We start from the raw sequence: 27,288 nt of genomic DNA, 5'->3' as shown, positions 1-27,288 counted from the left end.
TAACCGATATCGTCCATTTTTCCTAGAAATATTTCCTGCTATAGGGAAAATTTGTGTACCAACTTTTATTACGATCCGTTAATTTTTCTTCGAGTTATGGCTCCCGAAACATAGAAAATTGCTTAGTCATAAAAGAGGCGCTGCCACGCCCATTTTTTTAAGTTTGAAGTTTTTCCTATTTATTTTTATAAATCCACTTGGGAAATGAAATACCATTGATATAAAGCTCTTTTTTGCAAAGATATAGCTTATTTTATTCGTCCACGACCCTTCTTAAAATCTTTTATATAAAAGTGGGCGTGGTCCTTAACCGATTTCGTTAATTTTTCTTCAAATCATTCCTTATAGTAAAGGCAACCTCTCTGCCGAATTTTGTTACGATAGGTTTAACGATTTTTGAATTATGATTAATAATATTTGTAAAATTGACTTTATCATAAGTGGGCGGTGCCACGCCCATTTTGAAAAATTTTTCAAAAATGTTTATCAAGAGTCTCAATATCAGTCCATATGTCAAATTTCAACATTCTAGGTGTATTATTTACTAAATTATCAGGTTTTTTTATTTTCCAAAATTTTATATACATATATAAAAAGTGGGCGTGGTTGTCATCAGATTTCGCTCATTTTCAATTCCAGTCAATTCTGGGTCCAGATAAGCTTGTGTACCAAATTTGGTGAAGATATCTCAATATTTACTCAAGTTATCGTGCTAACGGACGGACGGACGGACGGACATGGCTCAATCAAATTTTTTTTTGATACTGATGATTTTGATATATGGAAGTCTATATCTATCTCGATTCCTGTATACCTGTACAACCAACCGTTATCCCATCAAAGTTAATATACTCTGTGTGCAAAGCACGCTGAGTATAAAAAGTTATGAATTATGAGATTATTAGATAAAAATAACGACTCTTATAGAGGAAGGGAAGGAGTCAAAATCACAATAATATTAATTTAGGAAATAAGCATTCCTTAAGTTGTTATTAACAAACCTGTCTGCGAACATAGTCCACAAGTCCTTCCATACATGGCTCCATGCAAAATGAATGCTGGCATGGCAACAGTTTTGGTATGCGATACCGATCAAGGCATACGCAACACGTTAGTAGTTGCTCAAATTGCTGCATTTTTCACTGAAATAGAAAAACAAAAATTGGTAATTTATTACTTAAGCTTAATTGGGCAATTACAAACTAATTAGCTTTTTTACAGGGTTCGAACTTGCACACACATGCTAAGCGCACGAATGTGCTCTTGATATGTGTGCTCTTTGATTCAAAAAGGTGTCGTCACGCTTGGGTTAGCTATTTAATTCAATACACTTGCTCATGTAAATGTACCGAGTGCAGTTAATGCACATGGGTATGCTCAGATTGCACCATTAGTTAAAAAAGCGTAGTCTGATATTCGAATAATAACCAGATTCTGAATACCTTAAAGATGTTAATACCACGAGATTATTAATGCTACAAGGATTCCAATGCTGAGGGGACGCTGTAGCCATGAGACAATACCAGTTAGCAGCTGGAGTTCCCCCTTTTTATTTATAAGCTTTTATTTACTTTAACTTTGCTGTTGTCTGTAATCAAATCTTGCAAGTTAAATTTTATTCACTTCACGGTGTCCGATTGAGCTGAAATTTTGCACAAATGTATAACTCCGATGACAATGCAATATTACTTTGCGATAATTCGATAAATTAATCGATAACAGAGTTATCGGTAAAGATTTGTATTCACGAGGGAATAAAAGCCTAAGTCCTCAAGAACGCAGGTAACTTCGCTTTGTTTGTGTATGCAACAAACGTAGAAGTTAGGCTGATATAGCTAAATGTTGCATACTTTTTGTTGCATATTTGTCTGCGCACTTGATAATTTAGGTGTAAAGTTTTAATTTTAAAAATATATAATTATGTACAATATGGATTTTTTTTTGTCGCAGACGAAAAAGCCTAATTATCGCTAAAGGTTACAATGAACTTATAAAGTGTTATATTTATTTACAGTCAATTTATATTTTACTTTTTAGTTAATTTTATTAACCAACAATAAAAGCTAATTTTTAAAAAAGGTTTCTTTTCTTTAATTTTATTTATCTACAGTCCCACATCTTGGGTATTTAGACGGCTGCATAAAAATTCTTATATTATTGTGGCGAATGTTAGCAATTTCGTCACTGTGCTGCTAGTAAAAAAATGCATAACAACAGCAAAATAAGCAACTACACATACATGCAAACAGGGAAGCTAATAGCGGAGAGATTGTTTCACATCAGTGGTGTCCAAAACGAAAAATGTGAGTGTATGAGTAAGAACGAGAGAATGGGAGCAGCCCAGTAGGAAATTTAAATCAAAGTAACAGCATATTGGATTGGAGTAGAGAATTTGGAACGTGTTAGACTTTCAAATAAAAACTTCAAGTGTGTTACTTGTTAAGCCTATACATTTTTAAATAAGGGCGGTATTTTATAGATTTTGTTTTGATAAAATCCTTGTATTACCGATATTAATGATTTAATGCAAATTAATTTTTATAAGTGTGTGGACTAAGGGGAAAACATTATGACTGGTAATGTAAATACTTTGTAGGCCAACTGAAAAAAAATTAAATTTTTTAGGCATATTGCATCAACCATCAACTTGCATTCGATTCAAAGAGCACAGCGGAGAAGAGAAAAATTTCGGTTGTTATTACGAAATTTGAGGGTGCTAAGCCGAGTGATCATATTGTGATTCTGGAAAATTTTTTTAATAATTTAAGACACATTTCAGAATTTGGTTTGTTTTCAACCATTTATTGATATCTTTAAAACCCCCTTCAGTTACGATATAAGTAGGTATGAGTTAGTGAAAATGTTCCACCATACAGAGCTAATATTGAGTTCTCGAAAAAAGTGTAAGAATATCCAATATTGAAAAGGATTTTTTCGAGTGCTTAACACTTTCCGTTCACCACACTTTTGTGTTGAAATTTTTCTAACTTTAAGTTTATTCGTTCCAAGCAACACAAAAAACAACAATCTTTCTCATATACTTTCATTTATCAATTATCAGTTTGATTAAAGATATAATATAATTTTACAAATTAATATATCATGGAAACAATCACAAAATCAAAATATTCAATATTTTATTTATTTAAACCAATCATTTGGAAACCTTATCTCCCTCCCTCCCGGTTTCCAATTGAAATTTAAATAAATAAATAAATTCATTTTGATTTTTTTTCGTGATGATATATTTATATAACTCCTTATATATATTTGGGTTTGTAAAACTATATTATATCTTTAATAAAATCTTCACTATCAATACTTTCTTGACAGCTTCTTAATAAAAGTATATTCGATAAATGACTTGATGTTAAACTGTTGCGCTGCTTGGAGTAAATGAACTTCAGTCCGAAAAAAATTTTCTCACAAAAATATGTTGTGGGAAAAAGTGATAGGCACGGAAAAGATATTCTTTTCAATATTGGATATGATGATTCTTCTAAATTTTTCCAAAATTCAATATTATCTCCGTGTGGTGGAACGTTTTCGCTTCGTAACATGATTAGCTCGGACTGAATTTCATATTCATACTTACTTATATCGCATTTGAAGGGGTTTTCAAAGATGTCAAGAAATGATTGAAAACAAACAAAATCCTTAAATCTGTCTTCAAAATTGATAAACAATTTTTCAAGAATTGCAATATGATCACTCGCTTAACACCCGCATGTTTCATAATAATAACCGAAGTTATCGGAAAATGGGTATAATCGCCAGATTGAAGTTCTCTTAAAAGCAAAAACAGTTCTGTTTGGAATTGATGCACATTTTTCACAGCATCGTTTATTCCTGTTTCTTTTGCTTGAGGTTTTAAATTGAGTTTGTTCAAAAAAAGGAGACATCAGCCAAAAATGCTAAACCCAAAATAAAATTGTCATCTTTTAAAGATCGAACTAGGGCTTCTTCGTTACAATTAATTTCAAGAAATTGCAAAACTTCTTCCCTCATCTCAAATAACCTTAGCCAGTGAATGTCTGTAAACATTTTTAGGTCATCATGCCGAGCAGAAGTTGTTTTTAAAAAATTTACAAACTTTCTGTGGGTGAGACGATGGTGCCCTCCCCGTATTTCATTGATAATCTGTTCTGCACGTTTCATGAAAGGATGACCGCTCACAAATTTTGAAGCGAGTGCAACTTGATGAATAATGCAATGAAAATGTCTTCCAGAAATTCCATTTTTATTCAGTTAGCCTATGAACCAACCCTTCATTCTTGCCGTTCATAACGTTTGCCCCATCCGTACATACTCCTGCAAATTTGTTTGCATCGAAAACTGAAAAAATCTTTTCGTTTACTACGTCGAACAAGATTTTTCCTGTCACACTGCCAGAGAATGTATCAAGAGAAAACATTGTTTCAGTTATTTCATAATTTACGTAAATGTCCGTACACATATCGCCATTTGACATAAATGATTGATATCGGTGGTTTCATCCAAGCGCAGAGAAAAAATTGGAAATCATTAATATTTTTCTTTATTGCATATTGAATGTGTATTCCCAGCTCATCAATCCGGTGGGCTACTATTTGGCGGGATATGGGTATATTTTTAACTAGTTCTGTATCAAGATTCATTTTTTGAAAAATGTTTAGACAAATGTTTTCAATAAAAACACCATCTATAAAAGGCCGGCTTTGTTTAGCAATGTCTAAGCTGATCATGGAAGATAGCTCAGTTTTAATTTTTCTATTTGATTGCTTAACAACTTGCTCATTTTCTACTTTAGCCAACCACTAGACTGGGTTGGTCCCCATACAAAAAAAAAAGTTCCTAATGTCATGTTGAGAGGGTTTCAGAAAATTTTTATTTTTTATTTTTCTTGATCATTCGAAATACAGCCGAAAAGGTTTTGATTTTGTCGCATAGTGTTATTATTATAAATACGAAACAACGGGTTTGACTCACTTATTTACTTTGGCTTCCCCTCTTTATGATATTTGGCATATCTATATTAACTTTTCAATGCTAACCCTAATAATAATTTTTCCTCCAAAAATATCATGACTTTCAGATCTAAGTATAATAAGAATCAGGTAAAATAACAGTTGCAATAAATATTGAAAGTGATATAACTTCTTTGTTTATTATTTTAGTAATATGGTTTAAAAGCAACATTTTCTTGAATTTTTAAGTACTTTCGTTTGGTAAGGAAAAAAGGATACTTTATGGGGGGTACAACTTTGTTAGCTGACCTAATCATGTGAAAACGACTTCTTAGCTTAAAAGGACATTAAAAGGAAATGGAAAGCTTCTCAAAGCCAAAATAATGACATATCAATTTTAACAAGTAAGGAAAGCTAAGTTCGGATGTAATCGAACATTACATACTCAGCTGAGAGCTTTGGAGACAAAATAAGGCAAAATCACCATGTAGGAAAATGAACCTAGGGTAACCCTGGAATGTGTTTGTATGACATGGGTATCAAATGGAAGGTATTAAAGAGTATTTTAAAAGGGAGTGGGCCTTAGTTCTATAGGTGGACGCCATTTCGGGATATCGCCATAAAGGTGGACCCAGGGTGACTCTAGAATGCGTTTGTACGATATGGGTATCAAATGAAAGTTGTTAATGAGTATTTTAAAGGGAGTGGGCCTTAGTTCTATAGGTGGACGCCTTTTCGAGATATCGCCATAAAATAAACTGTTTCATTTTCTTCTACTTACGTGAACTAAGTTTAGATAAGATACATATATCGATTTTTGCTCAAGTTATCGTGTTAACGGCCGAACGGAAGGACAGACGGTCGACTGTGTATAAAAACTGGGCGTGGCTTCAACCGATTTCACCAATTTTCACAGAAAACAGTTATCGTCATAGAGTATATGCCCCTTCCAAATTTCACAAGGATTGGTAAATTTTTGTTCGACTTATGGCATTAAAAGTATTCTAGACAAATTAAATGAAAACGGGCGCATCCACTCCCATTTCGAAATTTTCTTTTATTTTTTTATTTTGTTGCACCATGTCATTACCGGAGTTGAATTTTGACATAATTTCCTTATATACTGTAAAGATATTAAATTTTTTGTTAAAATTTGCTTTAAATTGTTTTTTTAAAAAGTGGGCGTGTTCGTTATCCGATTTTGCTAATTTTTATTTAGCTCACATATAGTAACAGGAGTAACGTTCCTGCAGAATTTCATCATGATATCTTCAACGACTGCCAACTTACAGCTTGCAAAACTTTTAAATTACCTACTTTTAAAAGTGGGGGTGCCACGCCCGTTGTTCAAAATTTTACAAGTTTTCTATTTTGCGTCATAAGGTGAACCCACCTACAAAGTTTCATCACTTTATCCGTCTTTGGTAATGAATTATCACACTTTTTCGGTTTTTCAAAATTTTCGATATCGAAAAAGTGGGCGTGGTTGTAGTCCGATTTCCTTCATTTTAAATAGCGATCTGAGATGAGTGCCCAGGAACCTACATACCAAATTTCATCAACATACCTCAAAATTTCTCAAGTTATCGTGTTAAAGGACAGACGCACGGACGGACATGGCTCAAATTTTTTTTCGATACTGATCATTTTGATATACGGAAGTCCAAGGTAAAGTGAGTTCAGATAAGTACGTCAACTAAGTTTAGTAAAGATATATCGAATTTCGCTCAAGTTATCGTGTTAACAGCCGGAAAGAAGGACAGACGGTCGCATGTGTATAAAAACTGGGCGTGGTTTCAACCGATTTCACCCATTTTCACAGAAAATAGCCTGCGTGCAAAGCACCCTGAGTATAAAAATCGGACGTCAAATAACCAAGTTACAACGATAAAACCTTTTCGGCTGTATTTCGAAGGATCAAAAAAAATAAAAAAAAATTTTTCCGAAACCCTCTCAACATAATTGTTAAATTTAGGATCGGACATTTGCAACTTTTTTTTCGACCCAGTATACCAACCACCCTTGGAATTTTTCCAAAAAGTCTAACTTCTTTTCTTCATATAATACCTGACTAGCTTCTTTGTCTAAAATTTGTATATTTTTGTGGGAGGAATCGAAATGACTTTAAATATTACATCTATAGCCTCCTTTGAACGACTTGTAACATAAAAGGCACTGCAAGTCGCCAAAGGCATTTTCTAGCATAAAAAATTTCTCACAGGGCATTGTATTCCATACAAAATCGCATACACTAAGCGTCACGGCCAAGCTTCGTGTTTATTCGTTGCTGGTTCGCTAATGACTGAACGATGGAGAGTAAGAATACGTGTGATCAATTGAACTATGGGATGGACAGCAATTTTCCACATACACTCATGTAGTCATCGCATAGTGTACAAGTACAAGTGTGTTGACTTCTTTCTGGCAGGCACTCGTTTAAGTGAGAATAACGGGAAGATCTGGGTTGCCATTGTTGTTTCGGTTGAAAACGGTCAATTAGGGTTCTGTGCAGAGACGTAAAAGATTGAAACAGGGTTTATGTAGTCACAAAAGTGTTGCTCCTGTTCCACAGCATTTTGATTTTTTATCATGGCGAAAAGTGTTCAGTTTAGAGTTATTGATTTTCATTAAAAGTTTAATTTATTACGGTGGGTTACTCCTTTAAGTGCAAAAGCAGAGAAAACGTAGAGTTTTTCAAATTATTGTGAAAAACTTTTTAATTTGAATTTCTGTACCCAAGTTCACTATATTTGTGTAACACAAGAATCTGGAGGTCAATCCCTTAACTATGAAAAACCGAAAAATGTACACTGAATGAAGTAACTGAATGAAACACAAACATTTTTCAACACAGAATAAGCATTCAAATGAATGCAGCCTTTGCTGAGTGTTCACACACTTTTCTAGTAACAATCAATTATGAAAAATGTCGTACAAGCACAAAATCCGCTCAAATATCACATGGTTGCATTTAATTAAAGCCACTTCAAAATATCAACACAAAACTTTAGTTATTGACAGTGATGACCAGTTTTTTCTTTATTTAAATGTTAGTAAAGCACAAAGAAGTTAATTGAAAAAGCGTTTTTATTAAAATTGTTCTAAATATTTAATAATAACAAGTAAGGAAGGCTAAGTTCGGGTGTAACCGAACATTACATACTCAGTTGAGAGCTATGGAGACAAAATAAGGAAAATCACCATGTAGGAAAATGAACCTGGGGTAACCCTGCAATGTGGTTGTATGACATGTGTATCAAATGGAAGGTATTAAAGAGTATTTTAAGAGAGAGTAGGCCATAGTTCTATGGATGGACGCCATTTAGGGATATCGCCATAAAGGTGGACCAGGGCTGACTCTAGAATGTGTTTGTACGATATGGGTATCAAATGAAAGGTGATAATGAGTATTTTAAAAGGGAATGGACTTTAGTTCTATAGGTGAACGCCTTTTCGAGAAATCGCCATAAAGGTGGACCAGGGGTGACTCTAGAATATGTTTGTACGATATGGGTATCAAATGAAAGCTGTTAATGAGTATTTTGAAAAGCAGTGATCCTTAGTTCCATAGGTGGACGCCGTTTCGAGATATCGCCATAAAGGTGGACCAGGGGTGTCTCTAGTTGTACGATATGGGAATCAAATGAAAGGTGTTACTGAGCATTTTAAGAGGGAGTGGGCATTAGGTCTATAGGTGCACGCCTTTTCGAAATGTCGTCATTAGGGTGGGCCAGGGGTGACTCTAGAATGTGTTTGTAAGATATGGGTATCAAATGAAAGATATCGCCATAAAGGTGGACCAAGGGTGACTCTAGAATGTTTGTACGATATGGGTATCAAATGAAAGGTGCTACTGAGCATTTTAAGAGGAAGTGGGTATGAGGTCTATAGGTGGACGCCTTTTCGAGGTATCGTTATTAGGGTGGGCCAGGGGTGACTCTAGAATGTGTTTGTACGATATGGGTATCAAACGAAAGGTGTTACTGATCATTTTAAGAGGGAGTGGGCATTAGGTCTATAGGTGGACGCCTTTTCGAGATATCGCCATTAGGGTGGGCCAGGGGTGACTCTAGAATGTTTGTACGATATGGGTATCAAACGAAAGGTGTTACTGAGCATTTTAAGAGGGAGTGGGCATTAGGTCTATAGGTGGACGCCTTTTCGAGATATCGCCATTAGGGTGGGCCAGGGGTGACTCTAGAATGTTTTTGTACGATATGGGTATCAAATGAAAGGTGGTAATGAGTATTTTAAAAGGGAGTAATCCTTACTTCTATAGGTGGACGCCTTTTCGAGATATCGCCATAAAGGTGGACCAAGGGTGACTCTAGAATGTTTGTACGATATGGATATCAAACGAAAGGTGTTACTGAGCATTTTAAGAGGGAGTGGGCATTAGGTCTATAGGTGGACGCCTTTTCGAGATATCGCCATTAGGGTGGGCCAGGGGTGACTCTAGAATGTTTGTACGATATGGGTATCAAACGAAAGGTGTTACTGAGCATTTTAAGAGGGAGTGGGCATTAGGTCTATAGGTGGACGCCTTTTCGAGATATCGCCATTAGGGTGGGCCAGGGTGACTCTAGAATGTGTTTGTACGATATTGGTATCATATGAAAGGTGGTAATGAGTATTTTAAAAGGGAGTAATCCTTAGTTCTATAGGTGGACGCCTTTTCGAGATATCGCCATAAAGGTGGACCAAGGGTGACTCTAGAATGTTTGTACGATATGGGTATCAAACGAAAGGTGTTACTGAGCATTTTAAGAGGGAGTGGGCATTAGGTCTATATGTGGACGCCTTTTCGAGATATCGCCATTAGGGTGGGCCAGGGGTGACTCTAGAATATTTGTACGATATGGGTATCAAACGAAAGGTGTTACTGAGCATTTTAAGAGGGAGTGGGCATTAGGTCTATAGGTGGACGCCTTTTCGATATATCGCCAATAGGGTAGGCCAGGGGTGACTCTAGAATGTTTGTACGATATGGGTATCAAACGAAAGGTGTTACTGAGCATTTTAAGAGGGAGTGGACATTAGGTATATAGGTGGTCGCCTTTTCGAGATATCGCCATTAGGGTGGGCCAGGGGTGACTCTAGAATGTTTGTACGATATGGGTATCAAACGAAAGGTGTTACTGAGCATATTAAGAGGGAGTGGGCATTAGGTCTATAGGTGGACGCCTTTTCGAGATATCGCCATTAGGGTGGGCCAGGGTGATTCTAGAATGTGTTTGTACGATATGGATATCAAATTAAAAGTATTAATGAGGGTTTTAAAAGCGAGTGGCCCTTAGATGTATATGTGAAGGCGTTCTCGCGATATCGACCAAAATGTGGACCAGGTGATCCAAAAAATCATCTGTCGGGTACTGTTAATTTATTTATATATGCAATACCACTAACAGTATTCCTGCCAATATTCCAAGGGCTGTTGATTTCGCCTTGTAGAACTTTTTCATTTTCTTCTACCTAATATGGTAGGTGTCACACCCATTTTACAAAGTTTTTTCAAAAGTTATATTTTGCGTCAATAAACCAATCCAGTTACCATGTTTCATCCCTTTTTTCGTAGTTGGTATAGAATTATGGCATTTTTTTCATTTTTCGTAATTTTCGATATCGATAAAGTGGGCGTGGTTATGGTCGGATTTCGACCATTTTTTATACCAAGATAAAGTGAGTTCAGATAAGTACGTGGGCTAAGTTTAGTAAAGATATATCGGTTTTTGCTCAAGTTATTGTGTTAACGGCCGAGCGGAAGGACAGACGGTGGACTGTGTATAAAAACTGGGCGTGGCTTCCACCGATTTCGCCCATTTTCACAGAGAACAGTTACCGTCACAGAGTCTATGCTCCTACCAAATTTGAGAAGGATTGGTAAATTTTTGTTCGACTTATGGCATTAAAAGTATTCTAGACAAACTAAATGAAAATGGGCGGAGCCACGCCCATTTTGAAATTTTCTTTTATTTTTGGATTTTGTTGCATCATATCATTACTGGAGTTGAATTTAGACTTAATTTACTTATATACAGTAAAGATATTAACTTTTTTGTTAAAATTTGAATTTAAAAAAATTTTTTTTTAAAAAGTGGGCGTGTTCTTCATCCAATTTTGCTAATTTTTATTTAGCACATATATAGTAATAGTAGTAACGTTCCTGACAAATTTCATCATGATATCTTCAACGACTGCCAAATTACAGCTTGCAAAACTTTTAAATTACCTTCTTGTAAAAGTGGGCGTGGTTATAGTCCGATATCGTTCATTTTAAATAGCGATCTGAGATGAGTGCTCAGGAACCTACATACCAAATTTCATCAAGATACCTCAAAATTTACTCAAGTTATCGTGTTAACGGACGGACGGACGGACGGACGGACGGACATGGCTCAATCAAATTTTTTTTCGATCCTGATTATTTTGATATATGGAAGTCTATATCTATCTCGATTCCTTTATATATGTACAACCAACCGTTATCCAATCAAACTTAATATACTCTGTGAGCTCTGCTCAACTGAGTATAAAAAAAGCAAATGACAAATATTTCAACATCCCTGTTCCGAAAATTGTCATCGTTCTAAATAAGTGTTGCCAATGAGGCATATAAAAGGCTTGCAGGAAAAAGTACTAATCTACTTTGAACGTCCTCAATTGTTGATTAAGCAATTGAAAGATATATATTATAAAAGCTCTTAAGTTCCTTCATATATTCTTCCTAGCGGTCTATGGTCAAATACTCTATAGATAATGGTTTGCGAGTTTCCAAATTGCAACAGCAATATACTATTTTTCTCTATTTTCTAAGAAAACTATTTTTCTAAACACAATAGTTTGTAATTACAGTCATTTAAAGTAGACTCTATAGGTAGTTGTAGCTTTGTTGATAGCAAAGAAAATTAAATTTGAATACAAATCTGCTCAAGTAAGACAGAATTCAACCTACAAATGCCATGCAAATAGGCAGAGAGACTAATGGTCCTTCTCAATCACTTGGGTCCTATATTTATATTCCGTCAATCACTGTCAAAACATCAGCTGTAAAAAACTGTAATCCGATGGAGACAGTGGGGAGGGAAATTAATAACCTCTGAAGAGTTTCTCCCAATGAAACATTTTTTTTTTCGTGGCACATATGAAGGAAAACTAGGAAGGTGACTCAGGTGAATAGAAAAAGCCTGAATCCCTGAAGGACGATGCCATGGAATTATACATATATTTATCGAAATTCTCGGAATTAGCAAGCTCCAACGAAATCGCCGATAGACCTATGTACTTTGATGTATTTAAATTTAAACGACTTAAACTCAAGTATCCTTTTTTGTTATATTATCGGCAAAAAATATCCACAATTAACTCTAAGTGGTCAATGCACAATGTGTTCATTTACAATATCAATTTAACTACAACAGCAAAATAAGTAGGGCATATAGAACCATTTTGACATATAGCAAGAAAGCAATAGATTGTCTTTGCGAAGTTTAAAGAGAAACTGAAAAGAAAGAAACATTTACTGGCATATTTCGATGATTTAAGGCAACTGCAGTTTCACCGTGTGATTCGCGTTTCGTATATCAGTGAAGCCTTTGACAACATTCGAAATTGACTGATGATGATTATGTGGCGGTTTTCGAAATGTTAAAATCGCAGTATGCCAGTAAATTTTTTTCTTTTCAAAAATAATGATTGGATATTCAATTCTATTAAGCCGGTGTTAAGCTCATAAATTCTTAAATATTAAACTACTTCAATAATTGGAAGGGGCTATTATTTCTATTGATAAATTTTACGCCTTTTTTTGCACACAACTCCTAAACTGATTTAACATATCTGATGGCAATGAAAGTATACAAAAAAATAACCCTAGAGAAAAAGTATTTAGTACTGAATGGAAAAAAAGTGTGCATTCATTTCAAGTTTACATTCATTAAAGATTGGGAATGGCTCCTACATTCCCACTCTATATTGAATTATATTTTACCATTCAATAACACACACACTTTAGATTTGAGTTAAGGTATTTCGAGCCATTCAGGAATGGAGATTTAAAATATGCAACCAATAAATGACAATTTTTTAAAAGAATGCTGAGAGAATGCACACTCAATTGATTCAATCTTTTTACAGTTCTGTTATGCATTTGTGTAAACAGCCTTAGAAGTGAAATTGTTCCATGTTTTACGTGTGGCGCTTTATATTTTGACTCTAATTTAAATAAATTTTGCTTTCCGTATGTTTCCGCATTGTTGCAGGCTACAAATCTTCTAGTATTCTTATTTCCGCGGAAATATATGCAACTATTTCATCTGTAAATACTACAAAGTTTCATTAAACTCACAAATGCAACTCAGCTTGAAGTACTCTTGCGTACCAAAAATGCAACTCTAGACCTGAGATTTGCATCAAGTGAGCGAGTCTGTTTGTAGTTTTGAGGTTTATCGCTTAGCTGACACACTTGTACAGGTACACTATGGACAGGGGCCCCAAAATTCAAACTGTGCCTGTGTGAGTAAAACTAAAATCATTTTATTGGTAGTGGTTTAAAGCTGTAGTCATTGGTGCTGTTTGTCGTATCGCTGTAGTCGTATCCCTAACGTAATCAGCTGTTTATCGTTACGACGGTAAACCAAAAATCAATTGGTTGGCTACGATACGGTTACGACCTTAGCGGCACCAATAATCGATTGCATTGATTCTCATAAGGTTGGCCGAATCAGCTGTTATAAGGTTACCGATACGGTTACCGATAAAGCACCAATGTCTGCAGCTTAAAGCCCCGAGAAATAAGCAGTTTTTCGTATCGATGAGTTTAACACAAGCTTAGGCATTATGAGTAGATTAAACAAACGGTAGAACGAGCGACACTGGCGTCATCTGATATTGAAAAGTAGCCAACTCCCAAATTTTGTTGCAAGCAAATCATAAGAAGAATTTGACATTTGCTTTGGCTAAGGGCGTTGGCACAATATGCAAGTGAAATTATTTTTCCCAATGTTTGGCAAATTTTCTAACACTTTTCGAAATTAAAAACTGCAATATAACAATCGAATACGACTCAAAATATGTTAGCAAGTATTTTTGTTGTATAGGGAGAATTTTTATAACAGTGCTTCACGAAATTTTGTATGTGAATGGGCAAGGCGTAATAAACTGCAATTGCCAAGTCTGAAGTTCCTTCATATTTACAATCGCAACATCTTGGTTGATTGTGACGATGTTGTTGGAATGCATAAGCTTGTTAAACGCCATGATTCAATTACTAGAGGTTTGTTCTTCAATGACGGCAGAACTTTGACACTCCCAAATTGAAAAATCTGGACGGGTTACTTTTACGTAGTAAGGAAAACGGGTAATAATTCAGTCCCTTTAGCGAAAATTGTAGTACAAAAGTACCTTTAGCAGTATATTAGTAGTGATAAAAAATTTGTAAATGGCAACAGGTTTTGGAGGAAATAATTAATATCGCGGGTTCGAATCGAGCTCAAGGCCTAACAATAATTTTTTATCATTATTATTGTTATGATAAAATTTTTTCTTTCTTCTATTCTAATTTAAAAATTTTTTCAATTAAGAAAAAATTTATCATAACAATAATAATGATAAAAAATTATTGTTAGGCCTTGAGCTCGATTCGAACCCGCGATCTTAAAATCAGTAGGCCGATATAACAACAAAAATTGGAAATAATTAATTTTCTACTAAATATTTCATGAATTTATAAAGAGCTATGTTGGTTTAGAATTTTATTCAAAAATACACTATCACAATTTGTTTCAAAAATTCCCTATATGAGCATAAGTTCAATGCATTTTAACATAAGGGGGAGTTAATGAAAATCATTCTGAGGCGTTCTTCAATCTAATTCAAAAATAGGGCGTTTTTGTGACAAATCATGAAATGGGAAGTTTTTGAAAAATGTTTTGAGATAGGACTATATTTAAAAGGCAGCCGACATGGTCTGTCAAAAAAAATGTAAAAGAAAATGGCTTTTTCTCTTAGGACTTCATATTCCGGTCTTGACTTTGACAGAAGAGTTCAGCTTTTATGCGGTCCTGCTACACAGGGAGTATTCACCTTTTTACTCTGAAATTTCGGAAAGCTCCTTTGCGTTGAGTATTCATGGAAGTCTTCCGTTAATTTAGAATATTCGGAACACGTTCGTTTCATACTACCTCACGAAGTCCGAATATATCAAATAAGTATATACTACATAATATTCCAAATATAAACCGATTCCCCAAATTCTTAAATGGTGACGAATTTTCCGAACGTACGGAATGAATAAGTTAACATGCTCAATGAGTACATTTCGTTATGGCATCTCCGATATTTACTAATTACATTTTTACGTAAATCGATTTACTAGTCGAGTTTTTGACGTTGAACGATGAATTTTGAAGTGGTTTAGGCTTCGTCTGTTCATAGGTTTACGAAAGTGCACGATTCCTTGATGTCCGTACTTTTCAAAAAATTACCTATGTTCAGCCACACTAATAGATCATGGCATAGTTAATAAATTCATCATAAAATTAAAATAAATGTTCTAAGGAATTATGCACTTCAGTACTTATCGGGGATTTGTAAACTGATTGCTTCCTATTTCTACTACTAATATTTTTCGAAAAATTGCAAAGAAACAACACTGTTAACGGATGTCAATTCGATTTGGGAGCAAAATGGCTGCAATTGTCAAAAAATTCGTCTGTCGAGCAAACCTCTTCTGATTGAATCATGGTTAAACGCATCTATATGAAACATGTCATTGTGCGGCGGCCTTGAAAGCAGCGCAAGCTGAGGAATAATTAATCAGTTTGATTTTAACACGCTTTTAGTGAAGTACGCGAGTATTGTGTGTCTATACTGAATATTTCAGTTATTTATTCGACAGATCGACGTTTCGAACTATAACAGAGGGTGCACACACACCCATTTGATTGAAAAAATGGAATTTCTCTTAGCATGCAACCATCAATACACCACAGCAGCCGCTCTTGAAATTACAGCCATTGAAATTTTATTTTATTTATTTATTTATTTAAGTTGAGTCTTTGAATTTATAGATATTATGAAAATGTTTACATTAACTTAATCCTAACAAAAATAAGATCTTAAATTGTTATTAAGGCAGCGTAAGGAAAAGTGCAGTCAGCACCTGAGGAGTTAAAAACGTATTCAGATCAGCACAAGCCCTAGAAATAGGAGCATATACACCATAATTAGTTCTGGGAAACCCAATTTTCAAGGGTTCAAACTATCGGAGGTTTCTGTATGGTACATTAAACTGAATTTTACCAAGAAGTGATGGACAATCAACGGTCCCTGAAATTATGCCAATGACAAATGAGCAAGATATAATGGGACGCGTGTTTAGTAAAAGGCATCGAGATTCATACGAAGGCATTGGTTCAGAAAACTTTAAAGATCGAAGAGCAAATCGTAAAAAAACTTTCTGAACACGATCAAGCCGATTAGAGGGCCAATTTGGTGGTCTCCAAATGACAGCCTCATACTCCAACCTCGATCTGACAAAGGCACAATATAGTGACTTCATAGTTAAGGGGCTAGTGAATGCAGAACAGTTACGACGTACGATCGCAAGCATCGCGTATGGTCGAGTTATGACATAGTTTACATGCGTGGAGAAATTAAATTTAGTGTCAATATACACCCCTAGGTCTTTGATTTCTTCAACAAATTGCACTGTATAGCCAGCGATACTATAACAAGTACGATGGGTACTAACTGATTTTGAAAAAGTTACATAAAAGCATTTTTAATGTTTAACGATAAACGATTTAAACTACACCAGTTTTCAACATCATTAGGTCTGATTGCAGACGTTCAGAGTCACCAGAAATATTTACAACAGCAAACACTTTTGGATCATCGGCATACAGCAGATATTCCGCGAAGGAGAAGCATGAGCCAATGTCATTTATAAAAAGTATAAAGAAGAGAGGTCTTAGAATGCTACCTTATGAGACTCCTGAGGATGCAATGAAGGGGCGGCATGTGGCATTATCAACGTCTACAACACAACGCCTGTTGGAAAAATAAGACTTAATCCACTCAAAAAAGTAGAGTGAAGCCCCATAGCAGCCAGCTTCAATAAAAGTATTCTGTGAGAAACTTTGTCGGACGCCTTCGAGAAGTCAGTATAAATTGTATCAACTTGAAATCTATTCAATATTTCAACCACCTGAATTCCAGCGAGAAAGTTGGCTAGACCATGGGAAGGACATTGTGTATTCAAATAGCGGAAGCGACTGAATTATTTTGTTAGACGGCCAAAAACGTTCTGAACTAGAAAACAAGCTTTGACTCCTACCACGTAACACATTCACTGTTATAAATATGATAGTTCTTAAAATTAGCAAAGTTTTTTGCGTAAAATCCGAAGTATTTTCATTACTGCATTGTTATTTATAAAATTAGGGATAAACAAGAAAATAAGATGTGGGCATTACTTAGTAACAACTCACCGAACTAATTAGCCAACTAAGAACAGGCACTCATTTTAAGAGCTTACATTCATACATATGTATATCCATATGTATGCACGAACATATATGCGCGCACAATGCTCATACATATGTATCTAATTTTTTTTATAAAAAAAAAAAAAATAAATGTAAGGCGCGATAACCTCCGAAGAGATCTAAGGCCGAGCTTCTCTTCCAATTTGCGTCGTGCTCCTCTTGATTTTCCTTACAAATTGGCCGGACGGGACCTACATGTTTTATGCCGACTCCGAACGGCATCTGCAAGGCAGATGAGTTTTCACTGAGAGCTTTTCATGGCCGAAATACACCCGGAGCGCTTGCCAAACACTGCCGAGGGGCGACCCCGCTTAGAAAAATAAATTGAAAAACCTTATTTCTAAAATTTTGATGTTGCTTTGCCCGGGAGTTGAACCCAGGGCATACGGTGTGATAGGCGGAGCACGCTACCATCACATCACGGTGGTTGTTTTATAAAGAAGCCAAAAATATGCCGGAACTCTAGATATACAAATTAGCCCTTGAAACTGAAGAAGTGAAAACGAATAAATTAATTAGAATTGGCATTCAAATATGTTTGTATAGATGTATATATGTATGTATCTACAAACATATATATATGTATAAGCACGAACGTTTTTACATGAATATATGTAAATATAAGAGTTCATGCTAGTGCAAATTGCGCAATCTAAATCTGAATTTGATTTACTGATTTCTCGTGAAGACGAAATTTTTTTCATATTTTCCTGCAACTTTGGATTCTCTTGCAAAAAATATATTGTAACAAATTTACTTGCAAATCCTCTTATTTGCAATCCTCTGCTAAGTTCGAATCACTAAACTGTTGAATAAATAACTCCAATATTGAATAATGGAAAAATAGCCTTTATTAAAGTACTTCACAATGACACTTATACTTTGGTACTCGCAGGCTTAATAACCAAACTGATTGATAACTCAAATTGAACTCTACTATTGGCCGCCAGATCGCGTGCTTAATCAATAACTGATTGATTGCTCAACTCAAACTGAATTACAGCGCCTCTACATCTGTTGCCTTTTATACCCTTTGGTTTCCTCGTTCTCATTTTTCCAGAATGTACTAGCATTGTCCATGAGCTCTCAAACTTCTCAGCTATATGCATGTGTTTGCGCATTGACTCTCCGCTGCTCGTATTCGTACATGGTACATATGTGTAGACGCAATTAGTTATTCGTTTATGTAGATACATAAAGATTGAATTATTGATGTGAATGTTTGTAGTTTACAGTCTCTCGCGCGCACATAGGCGTATAAGTAAATGCATCTGTGTGTGACATCTCTTTCGGCTGCCTTATATATGTGTATACATGATTTGATTATTGACGTAAATACTGCTTGGCATGGCCTTAGCATCGTCTTAGTGATGGTATAGCTTAGTGATGCTAATATCCGTGACACTGCCCTCCACCTAAGTCTGATCGTCCCGATCAGACAAATCTCTCGATCTAAACGCTGCTAGCATCGCCAAATGTACCACTCTTCTACTCCGTGGTTTCTCAATGCTTTGTATGCGGTAGATGGTATCACTGATCTTCTTCACAACCTTGTACGGGCCTTCCCAACTGCACCGAAATTTGGATGGAACACCTTTCCGCCGGTGAGGGCTGTTTAACAGTACCAAATCTCCCGCCAAGAAACCATCCGAATTAAAGTTCTTGTCATGCCAGTGTTTCATCTTACTACTCATTACCCTGGGCCGTTCCTTCACACTCTGTTGTTTGGTCAATGAACCACTTCGTAGAGCTTGCGCTGGACGAATTTTCTTTGCATAATCGGTATCGTTCCCACATTTTACAACAGTAGTGCGCTCCGGCTTGAAACTACCCTCGCATTCTTTCTCGGAAATTCGTTGCTTCGTTTTCCTGCGTCTTTTAGGTTTTGTCAATGCCATTGTTTCTCTCGCATGTACTTTTGATTTTGATTTATTTGGCCCATTCGATCAACCTTTACCTTTGAATTTCATGGCCTTCGTCGAGTATTCTCCACCAGTACCCGATTACTGCTGAACCCTTTTTCCAAACAAAAGTTAAGTGGCACATCTTGGTTCTCATAACGCATCACCCTTCTCTGCATATCGATCTTGATGTCACGGTCAACCAAGAAATCCACTCCCAATATAACTTCATCAACAATCTCCGCCACAACAAATTTGTGTAGAACCATGACCTTCCCAATCAATACTTCACATATCACTTCTCCCTGAACTTGGTTATACTCGCCAGTGACCGTACGCAACTTTGCTCCAGGTAACGGTTTTACTCTCCTGTTGACCAAGTCAGATCGGATCAAGGAATGAGATGCGCCCGTATCTACAGTCAGTACTCGTTCTTTGCCATCCACATTTCCTCTGACGGTAAGACTGCTCGATTTTCTACCAATTTGCGAGACAGATATCCCAGGGCATTCAATAGCTTGATGTAGCTCTCTACCTCTTACTCGCTCTTGCTCATCTCCTCCAGCTTTGCGTTTATGGCCACCCACTTTGTTGGAAATATTAGGACCAAGATCGCAATGATGTGCAATGTGACCTGGGTTGCCGCACTTGAAACATTTAATAACTCCGGCATTCTTCTGTTGAGATCCCTTCAGTGCTTCCAAAATTGTTTCTACCCACTCTGGCCTTTCTACTTCCACACGGCGTGCTTTGAAAACTGGCTTACATAGAAGCGACGCTGTTTCCTGAATCAGAGCATGCGATACCGTTTCAGCAAATGTTAGTTTTGGATTCGCATATGTAGCCCGCTTCGTTTCCACATCTCGTATGCCATTTATAAAGCACTGAATCTTTACCCTTTCAGTGTATTCCACGGGTACGTCTGCATTTGCAAGATGAGCGAATCTTTCAACATCCGAGGCAAACTCCTGCAAAGTCTCATTCGCTCTTTGGTGACGGTTTTGCAACTCAATTTGGAATATCTGTTTCCTATGCTCGCTTCCATAACGTCTCTCGACAGCGGCCATCAATGCTTCATAGTTGTTCCGCTCTCCTTCGGGAATCGTCTGTAGGATTTCGGCTGCTGGCCCTTTCAATGCCACGAACAGAGCTGCAACTTTATCTTCAGCATTCCATTGGTTCACTGCTGCGGTCTTCTCAAACTGTAGCTTAAAGACCTGGAAAGGAACAGAACCGTCAAAGGATGGTGTTTTTACCTTTGGATTACTAGTTGAAACTGCTGGGCGATTTAGTTGCAACTTCTCGATACGTCCTCTCAAAGCATCCACCTCGGTCTCGATTTTTTCTTCAAACTGTAAAATTTTTGTATCTTGCGCCTCCAACTTCGAGGAAATACGTCCTTCTTGCTCTTCCAGTTGAGCAGAGATCTGCGATGATATCTGTGCTGAAATTTGAGCCGACATTTCGGATATCCGTGCCTCTTGTGCTTCCATCTTCGATGTAATCTGTGTCGACATTTCTGACATACGCGTTTTCTGTTCTTCTAGTTGTGTTTCCATCTTAGATGTTATATCTGTCTTTTGCGATTCTAGTTGTGATGCCATATATGTCTTCTGCTCTTCCAGTTGAGATGACACTGTCGATGTTTGAGCAGATATTGCAGCTAAAATCATGTTCAAGTCTGTGCTGGTAACCGTCTGCGATGTTTCGTTTTTCTCTTCAATTTTTGTTGTCTCCTCGCTATCAAGATGAAAGACATACTCTTCCACATCAATTCCTTCTGCTTCCATTGCCTCTCGTAGCCGTGCCTGAAGTTCAAGTTTAACGCCGCTTGTATTCAATCCACGGCTCTCCAACTCCTTCTTTAGTTGCTGGATCTTCAATTCACTAAACTTTGCCATGTCCTTGTCGTCCTCTGGAATTTATTCAACAATTTCTCTTCTGACACCAATTGTAACGAATTTACTTGCAAATCCTCTTATTTGCAATCCTTTGCTAAGTTCGAATCACTAAACTGTTGAATAAATAACTCCAATATTGAATAATGGAAAAATAGCCTTTATTAAAGTACTTCACAATGACACTTATACTTTGCTACTCGCAGGCTTAATAACCAAACTGATTGATAACTCAAATTGAACTCTACTATTGGCCGCCAGATCGCGTGCTTAATCAATAACTGATTGATTGCTCAACTCAAACTGAATTACAGCTCCTCTACATCTGTTGCCTTTTATACCCTTTGGTTTCCTCGTTCTCATTTTTCCAGAATGTACTAGCATTGTCCATGAGCTCTCAAACTTCTCAGCTATATGCATGTGTTTGCGCATTGACTCTCCGCTGCTCGTATTCGTACATGGTACATATGTGTAGACGCAATTAGTTATTCGTTTATGTAGATACATAAAGATTGAATTATTGATGTGAATGTTTGTAGTTTACAGTCTCTCGCGCGCACATAGGCGTATAAGTAAATGCATCTGTGTGTGACATCTCTTTCGGCTGCCTTATATATGTGTATACATGATTTGATTATTGACGTAAATACTGCTTGTCATGGCCTTAGCATCGCCTTAGTGATGGTATAGCTTAGTGATGCTAATATCCGTGACAATATGCAAACAAATATTTCATAGGCAGGGAAGGTTTTCACATAGAATTTATAAGTAAAACAATAAAATGCACCTGTGAAGAGGACTACTTAATGTTTGTTCCGGTAATTAATGTTATTAAAACGAAACACGATACTTGGAGAAAACAAACATAAAAATCTTCCTTTCGATATATGAATAGCTTACGTTATAAGGTTCCCAAAAAAGGAAAAATTAATTTTTTCGACACCCTGTAAAAAACAGCAAATCTGGCCCATTATCCATAATTTCTATATTTTTGTTCAGTTTAAAACTTCACTGTGGCAAATATGTACTTTAAAATCATAAGTTACTGAATCAAGCAATTGCTTTTAATTTTTTTTCCTAAAATGTTGATCAGAGATGAAATCTTCAAACCTGGAAGGGACAATTTCAACTTTCTCTCTGGTAGATACCTAAACATGTATTTAAACCAGTTCTTATACCCAGCGTGTACTTGTACACAAGGGTATTATGACTAAAGTAATGGTATAGGTCCGCCACTATCCAGGATTTTGGGAAGAGGTGCTCCAATTTTTTTGCTTTTTTCTATTGAAACTTCGAGGACATCTTTTATACACAGTTCATCAAAACTTGTTATTTTTTTAAACAAGGCCAAGGATAGCCATTTTGCCTGTTTTTCAAATAAAATATTTCCTGGTCTTGGCAATGCGAATCGCATTCGGGAAATCAAGACCTCGGAGAAGCTACAAAATTGGTAAATGGATTCAAGGAGAAGCTACAAAGCAACGAATTTGCGACCGAAGTATTCAAAACGCGCTGGATGCGTTGTCGATAGTTTCCTTAAAATCAAAATCTCAAGGACGCTGTAATTTTCACTTTCGGTGATTATTGCGAACGCATTCAAAAATATAAATATGTTATTGCGAGATCAATTGTTGTATACTTGACTCCACTTACAACTGGATGTACATATGTCTCGCAAAAAATTTTTTTAATTTTTTTTTAATTTGTAACATACAGTAACCGACATCCTTCTGTAATAAAAAAATTAAAGATAAAAGGCGTTGTTTCTGCCAGTCCAGTTTTGATCATGTATACTTTCAAAACAGCATAGTTATAGACAAACGAACCAACAGAGAGATTTGTGCAAACTATTTTTTGTTAAAGTGGCCTAGAAATCGAACGCCAATTAATGAAATAATGAATATCCTTATCAATTATACCCCACTATACACTGAAAGAAATGGTGCTAGTAAAATCAACAAATCGGTTCTGATTCCTAATCAATCTAACTGATTTTTTTGTTAACACAACTGATCCCACTGGTCACTTCAACAGCGATCAACAGTCAATACATGAGCAAATTTCAAAGAGAATTTTACGCTTACTGCGCACTCTACTTTGTACTTATGTATGCTGTGTACTATATGTATGCACATACTTATTTACGTATGTATATGGCGGCCGCCGTGGTGGGACGGTAGCGTGCTCCGCCTACCACACCAAAGACCCTGGGTTCACACCCCGGGCAAAGCAACATAAAAATTTTAGAAATAAGGTTTTTCAATTAGAAGAAAATTTTCCTAAGCGGGGTCGCCCTTCGGCACTGTTCGGTAAGCACTCCGAGTGTATTTCTGCAGTAAAAGATTTCAGTAAAAACTCAGCTGCCTTGCACATGCCGCAACATAGGTACTTTCATACAAAGCTGTCGCAACAACTTTTTTTGTTCATTTGACTACTAAAACGGTCAATTACGAATCAACGATTTGTGCGCAGTTGATTCAACATCTTGTTGCGATGGATAAAAATTGACAGAAATTTCGGTTGAATTGACCCGTACTTCGGTTGATTTTACCAGTCTTTTTCTTTCAGTGTAGACAATATTGTGACGAATATTAGTGACATTAAGTGATACTCCCATCACTAATATGATACTAAGTAAATAAAGCCACAACAATAATAAAGCAGCTGCTACACTTGTATGTACGTAAACGAATCAATTACTATGTCTACACATATGTACATACACGCAGCTGAGAAGCAACGACCACCCACATGCATATACATATCTAAAATACTCTCGAAAGTATGCAATAAGAGAAGCTATAAAATCGTGCAATTGTAGTTACAGCTGAGAAATTTGATAGCTGATGGCCAACTAATAGATTCTGGAAATGGAAGCGCCTAGAAGATGCGGACGAGGAAATCAGAGAGTATAAACGGCAACAACAGTAGAGGCACAATAATACAGTTTTGATTAAGACGCTATCTGGTGAACAATAGCAGTATTATTTATTGTGAAGTACTTTAATAAAGGCTATTTTTCCATTATTCAATATTGGAGTTATTTATTTAACAATTTAGTGATTCGAACTTAGTAGAAGACTTCAAATAAGGGGAATTGTAAGTAAATTCGTTAAAATTGGTGTCAGAAGAGGAACTGTTGAATAAATTCCAGAGAACAACAAGGACATGGCAAAATTCAGTGAATTGAAGATCCAGCAATTGAAGGAGTTGGAGAGTCGTGGATTGAATACAACCGGAAATAAGCTCGAACTTCAGGCAAGACTACGAGAGGCAATGGAAGCAGAAGGAATTAACGTGGAAGAGTATGTGTTTCATCTTGATGGCGACGATACAATAACAAAAATTGAAGAGAAAAACGAAACATCGCAGACAGTTACCAGCACAGACTTGAACATGATATTGGCTGCAATAACTGCTCAAACATCGACAGTGGCATCTCAGCTGGAATCGCAGTCGACACAGATTACATACAAGATGGAAACTCAACTGGAAGAACAGAAGACATATATAGCATCCCAACCGGAATCACAGGAGGTACGTATTTCAGAAATGACGTCGCAACTGACATCTCAACTGGAAGACCAAAATACATATATGGTTCAATTGGTATCAATTGGAAACGCAAGAGGCATGTATATCTGAAATGTCGGCAGAAATTTTGGAACAGGTATCATCAAAACTGGAAGCGCAGGATGAAAAAATGGCTCAATTTCAGGCAGAAGTCGATGATTTAAAAGGTCGTATGGAGCAGTTACAACTAAATCGCCCAGCTGTTTCAGCAAGCAATCCAAAGGTAAAAACACCATCCTTTGACGGTTCTGTTCCTTTCCAGGTCTTTAAGCTACAGTTTGAGAAGACCGCAGCAGTGAACAACTGGAATGCTGAAAATGAAATTGCTGCACTCTTTGTAGCATTGAAAGGACCAGCTGCCGAAATCTTACAGACTATTCTAGAGTACGAAAGGGACAGTTATGAAGCATTGATGGCCGCTCTAGAGAGACGATACGGAACTGAGCATAGGAGACAGATACAACAAATGGAGTTACTGAACCGCTTCCAGGAACCTGGTGAGACATTGCAAGAGTTTGCCTCGGATGTTGAAAGGTTGGCACATTTAGCGAATGCGGAAGCACCCGTGGAATACACTGAAAGGGTAAAGATTCAGAGCTTTATAAACGGCATACGGGACGTCGAAACAAAGCGAGCTACATATGCAAACCCAAATCCAAGATTCGCAGAAACGGTATCACATGCTCTGATTCAGGAAACAGCGTCGCTTCTGTGTAAGCCAGTTTTCAAAGCACGCCGTGTGGAAGTAGAAAGGCCAGAGTGGGTAGACACGATATTAGAAGCGCTGAAAGGATCGCAAAAGCGGAGTGAAAGAGTTATCAAATGCGGGAAGCCCGGTCATATTGCAAGTCATTGCGATCTTGATCCTAGTGGTTTCAACAGCATGGGTAGTCTTAATAACAAAGCTGGAAGGGATGAGCAAGAGCGAGTAAGATGTAGAGATCGAGAGCTAGCTCCAGCTATTGAATGTCCTGTGATATCTTTGTCGCAAATTGGTAGAAAATCGAGCAGTCTTACCGTCAGGGGTTATGCGGATGGCAAAGAACATGTACTGACTGTAGATACGGGCGCGTCTCATTCCTTAATCCGATCTGACTTGGGCAACAGGAGAGTAAAACTGTTACCTGGAGCAAGGTTGCGTACGGTCCTGGCGAATATAACCAAGTCCAGGGAGAAGTGACATGTGAAGTCTTAATTGGAAAGGTCACAGTTCTACACAAATTCGTTGTGGCGGAAATCGTTGATGAAGTCATATTGGGAGTAAACTTCTTAGATGACCATGACATCAAGATCGATATGCAGAGAAGGGTGATGCGATATGTGAACCAGGATATACCACTTAGCTTCAGTTTGGTAAAAGGGTTCAGTAGTAATCGAGTACTGGTGGAGAAGACTCGACGAAGACCACGGAAGACAATGGCAAAAGTTGGTGGATCGAATGGGCTAAATAAAGCGAATTCAAAAGTACCTGCGACAGAAACACTGGCATTGACAAAACCAAATGGACGCACAAACACTACGGAACGAATTTTCCAGAAAGAACGCGAGGTTAGTTTCAAGCCGGAGCGCACTAATGTTGTGAAACGTGGGAACGATACTGATTATGCGAAGCCAATCCGTCAAGCGCAAGCTCTACGAAGTAGTTCATTGGCCAAACAACAGAGTGTGAGGGAACGGCCCAAGGTAATGAGTAGTAAGATGAAACACAGTTCGGAAGGTTTCCGGGAGGGAGATTTGGTACTGCTATACAACCCTCACCGGCGGAAAGGTGTTCCGTCCGAATTTTGATGCAGTTGGGAAGGCCCACACAGAGTTGTGAAGAGGATCAGTGATGTCATCTACCGCATACAAACAATTGGGAAACCACGAAATAGAAGGGTGGTTCATTTGGAGAGGCTAGCAGCGGTTAGATCGAGAGATTTGTTTGATCGGGACGATCAGACTTGGGTTGAGGGCAGTGTGACGAATATTAGTGACATTAAGTGATACTCCCATCACTAATCTGATACTAAGTAAATAAAGCCACAACAACAATAAAGCAGCTGCTACACTTGTATGTACTTAAACGAATCAATCATTATGTCTACACATATGTACATACACGCTGCTGAGAAGCAACGCACAACCACATGCATATATCTAAGATACTCTCGAAAGTATGCAATGAGAGAAGCTATAAAATCGTTCAATTGTAGTTACAGCTGAGAAATTTGATAGCTGATGGTCAACTAGTAGATTCTGGAAATGGAGGCGCCTAGAAGATGCGAACGAGGAAATCAGAGAGCATAAAAGGCAACAACAGTAGAGGCACAATAATTCAGTTTTGATTAAGACGCTATCTGGCGAGCAATAGCAGAGTTAGTTATTGTGAAGTACTTTAACAAAGGCCATTTTTCCATTACTCAATATTGGAGTTATGTATTTA

The 27,288-nt window shown here is 36.9% G+C and overlaps 1 protein-coding gene across 9 annotated transcripts in view; it reads right to left on the bottom strand.

Moving 5' to 3' along the window:
* Window positions 1-27,288, bottom strand: part of tn (tripartite motif containing protein thin) — a 194,201-nt gene that overhangs the window by 81,839 nt on the left and 85,074 nt on the right. For 7 of the 9 annotated variants that reach the window (XM_067773895.1, XM_067773885.1, XM_067773890.1 and 4 more), the window contains one exon: window positions 1,002-1,142. The exons of 1 other annotated variant lie outside the window; for it this stretch is intronic. In XM_067773895.1, the coding sequence (XP_067629996.1) occupies window positions 1,002-1,136 (135 nt within the window). In that variant the 5' untranslated portion in view covers window positions 1,137-1,142. Of the gene's footprint in view, window positions 1-1,001; window positions 1,143-5,727; window positions 6,032-27,288 lie in introns of those variants that run through there. One more of the 9 variants, XM_067773889.1, reaches the window with a different exon arrangement.

Source organism: Eurosta solidaginis, chromosome 3 (genome assembly GCF_040869045.1).
Source record: "Eurosta solidaginis isolate ZX-2024a chromosome 3, ASM4086904v1, whole genome shotgun sequence".
Taxonomy (NCBI): Eukaryota; Metazoa; Arthropoda; class Insecta; order Diptera; family Tephritidae; genus Eurosta; species Eurosta solidaginis.
This window is presented reverse-complemented; position numbering and strand designations above follow the sequence as displayed.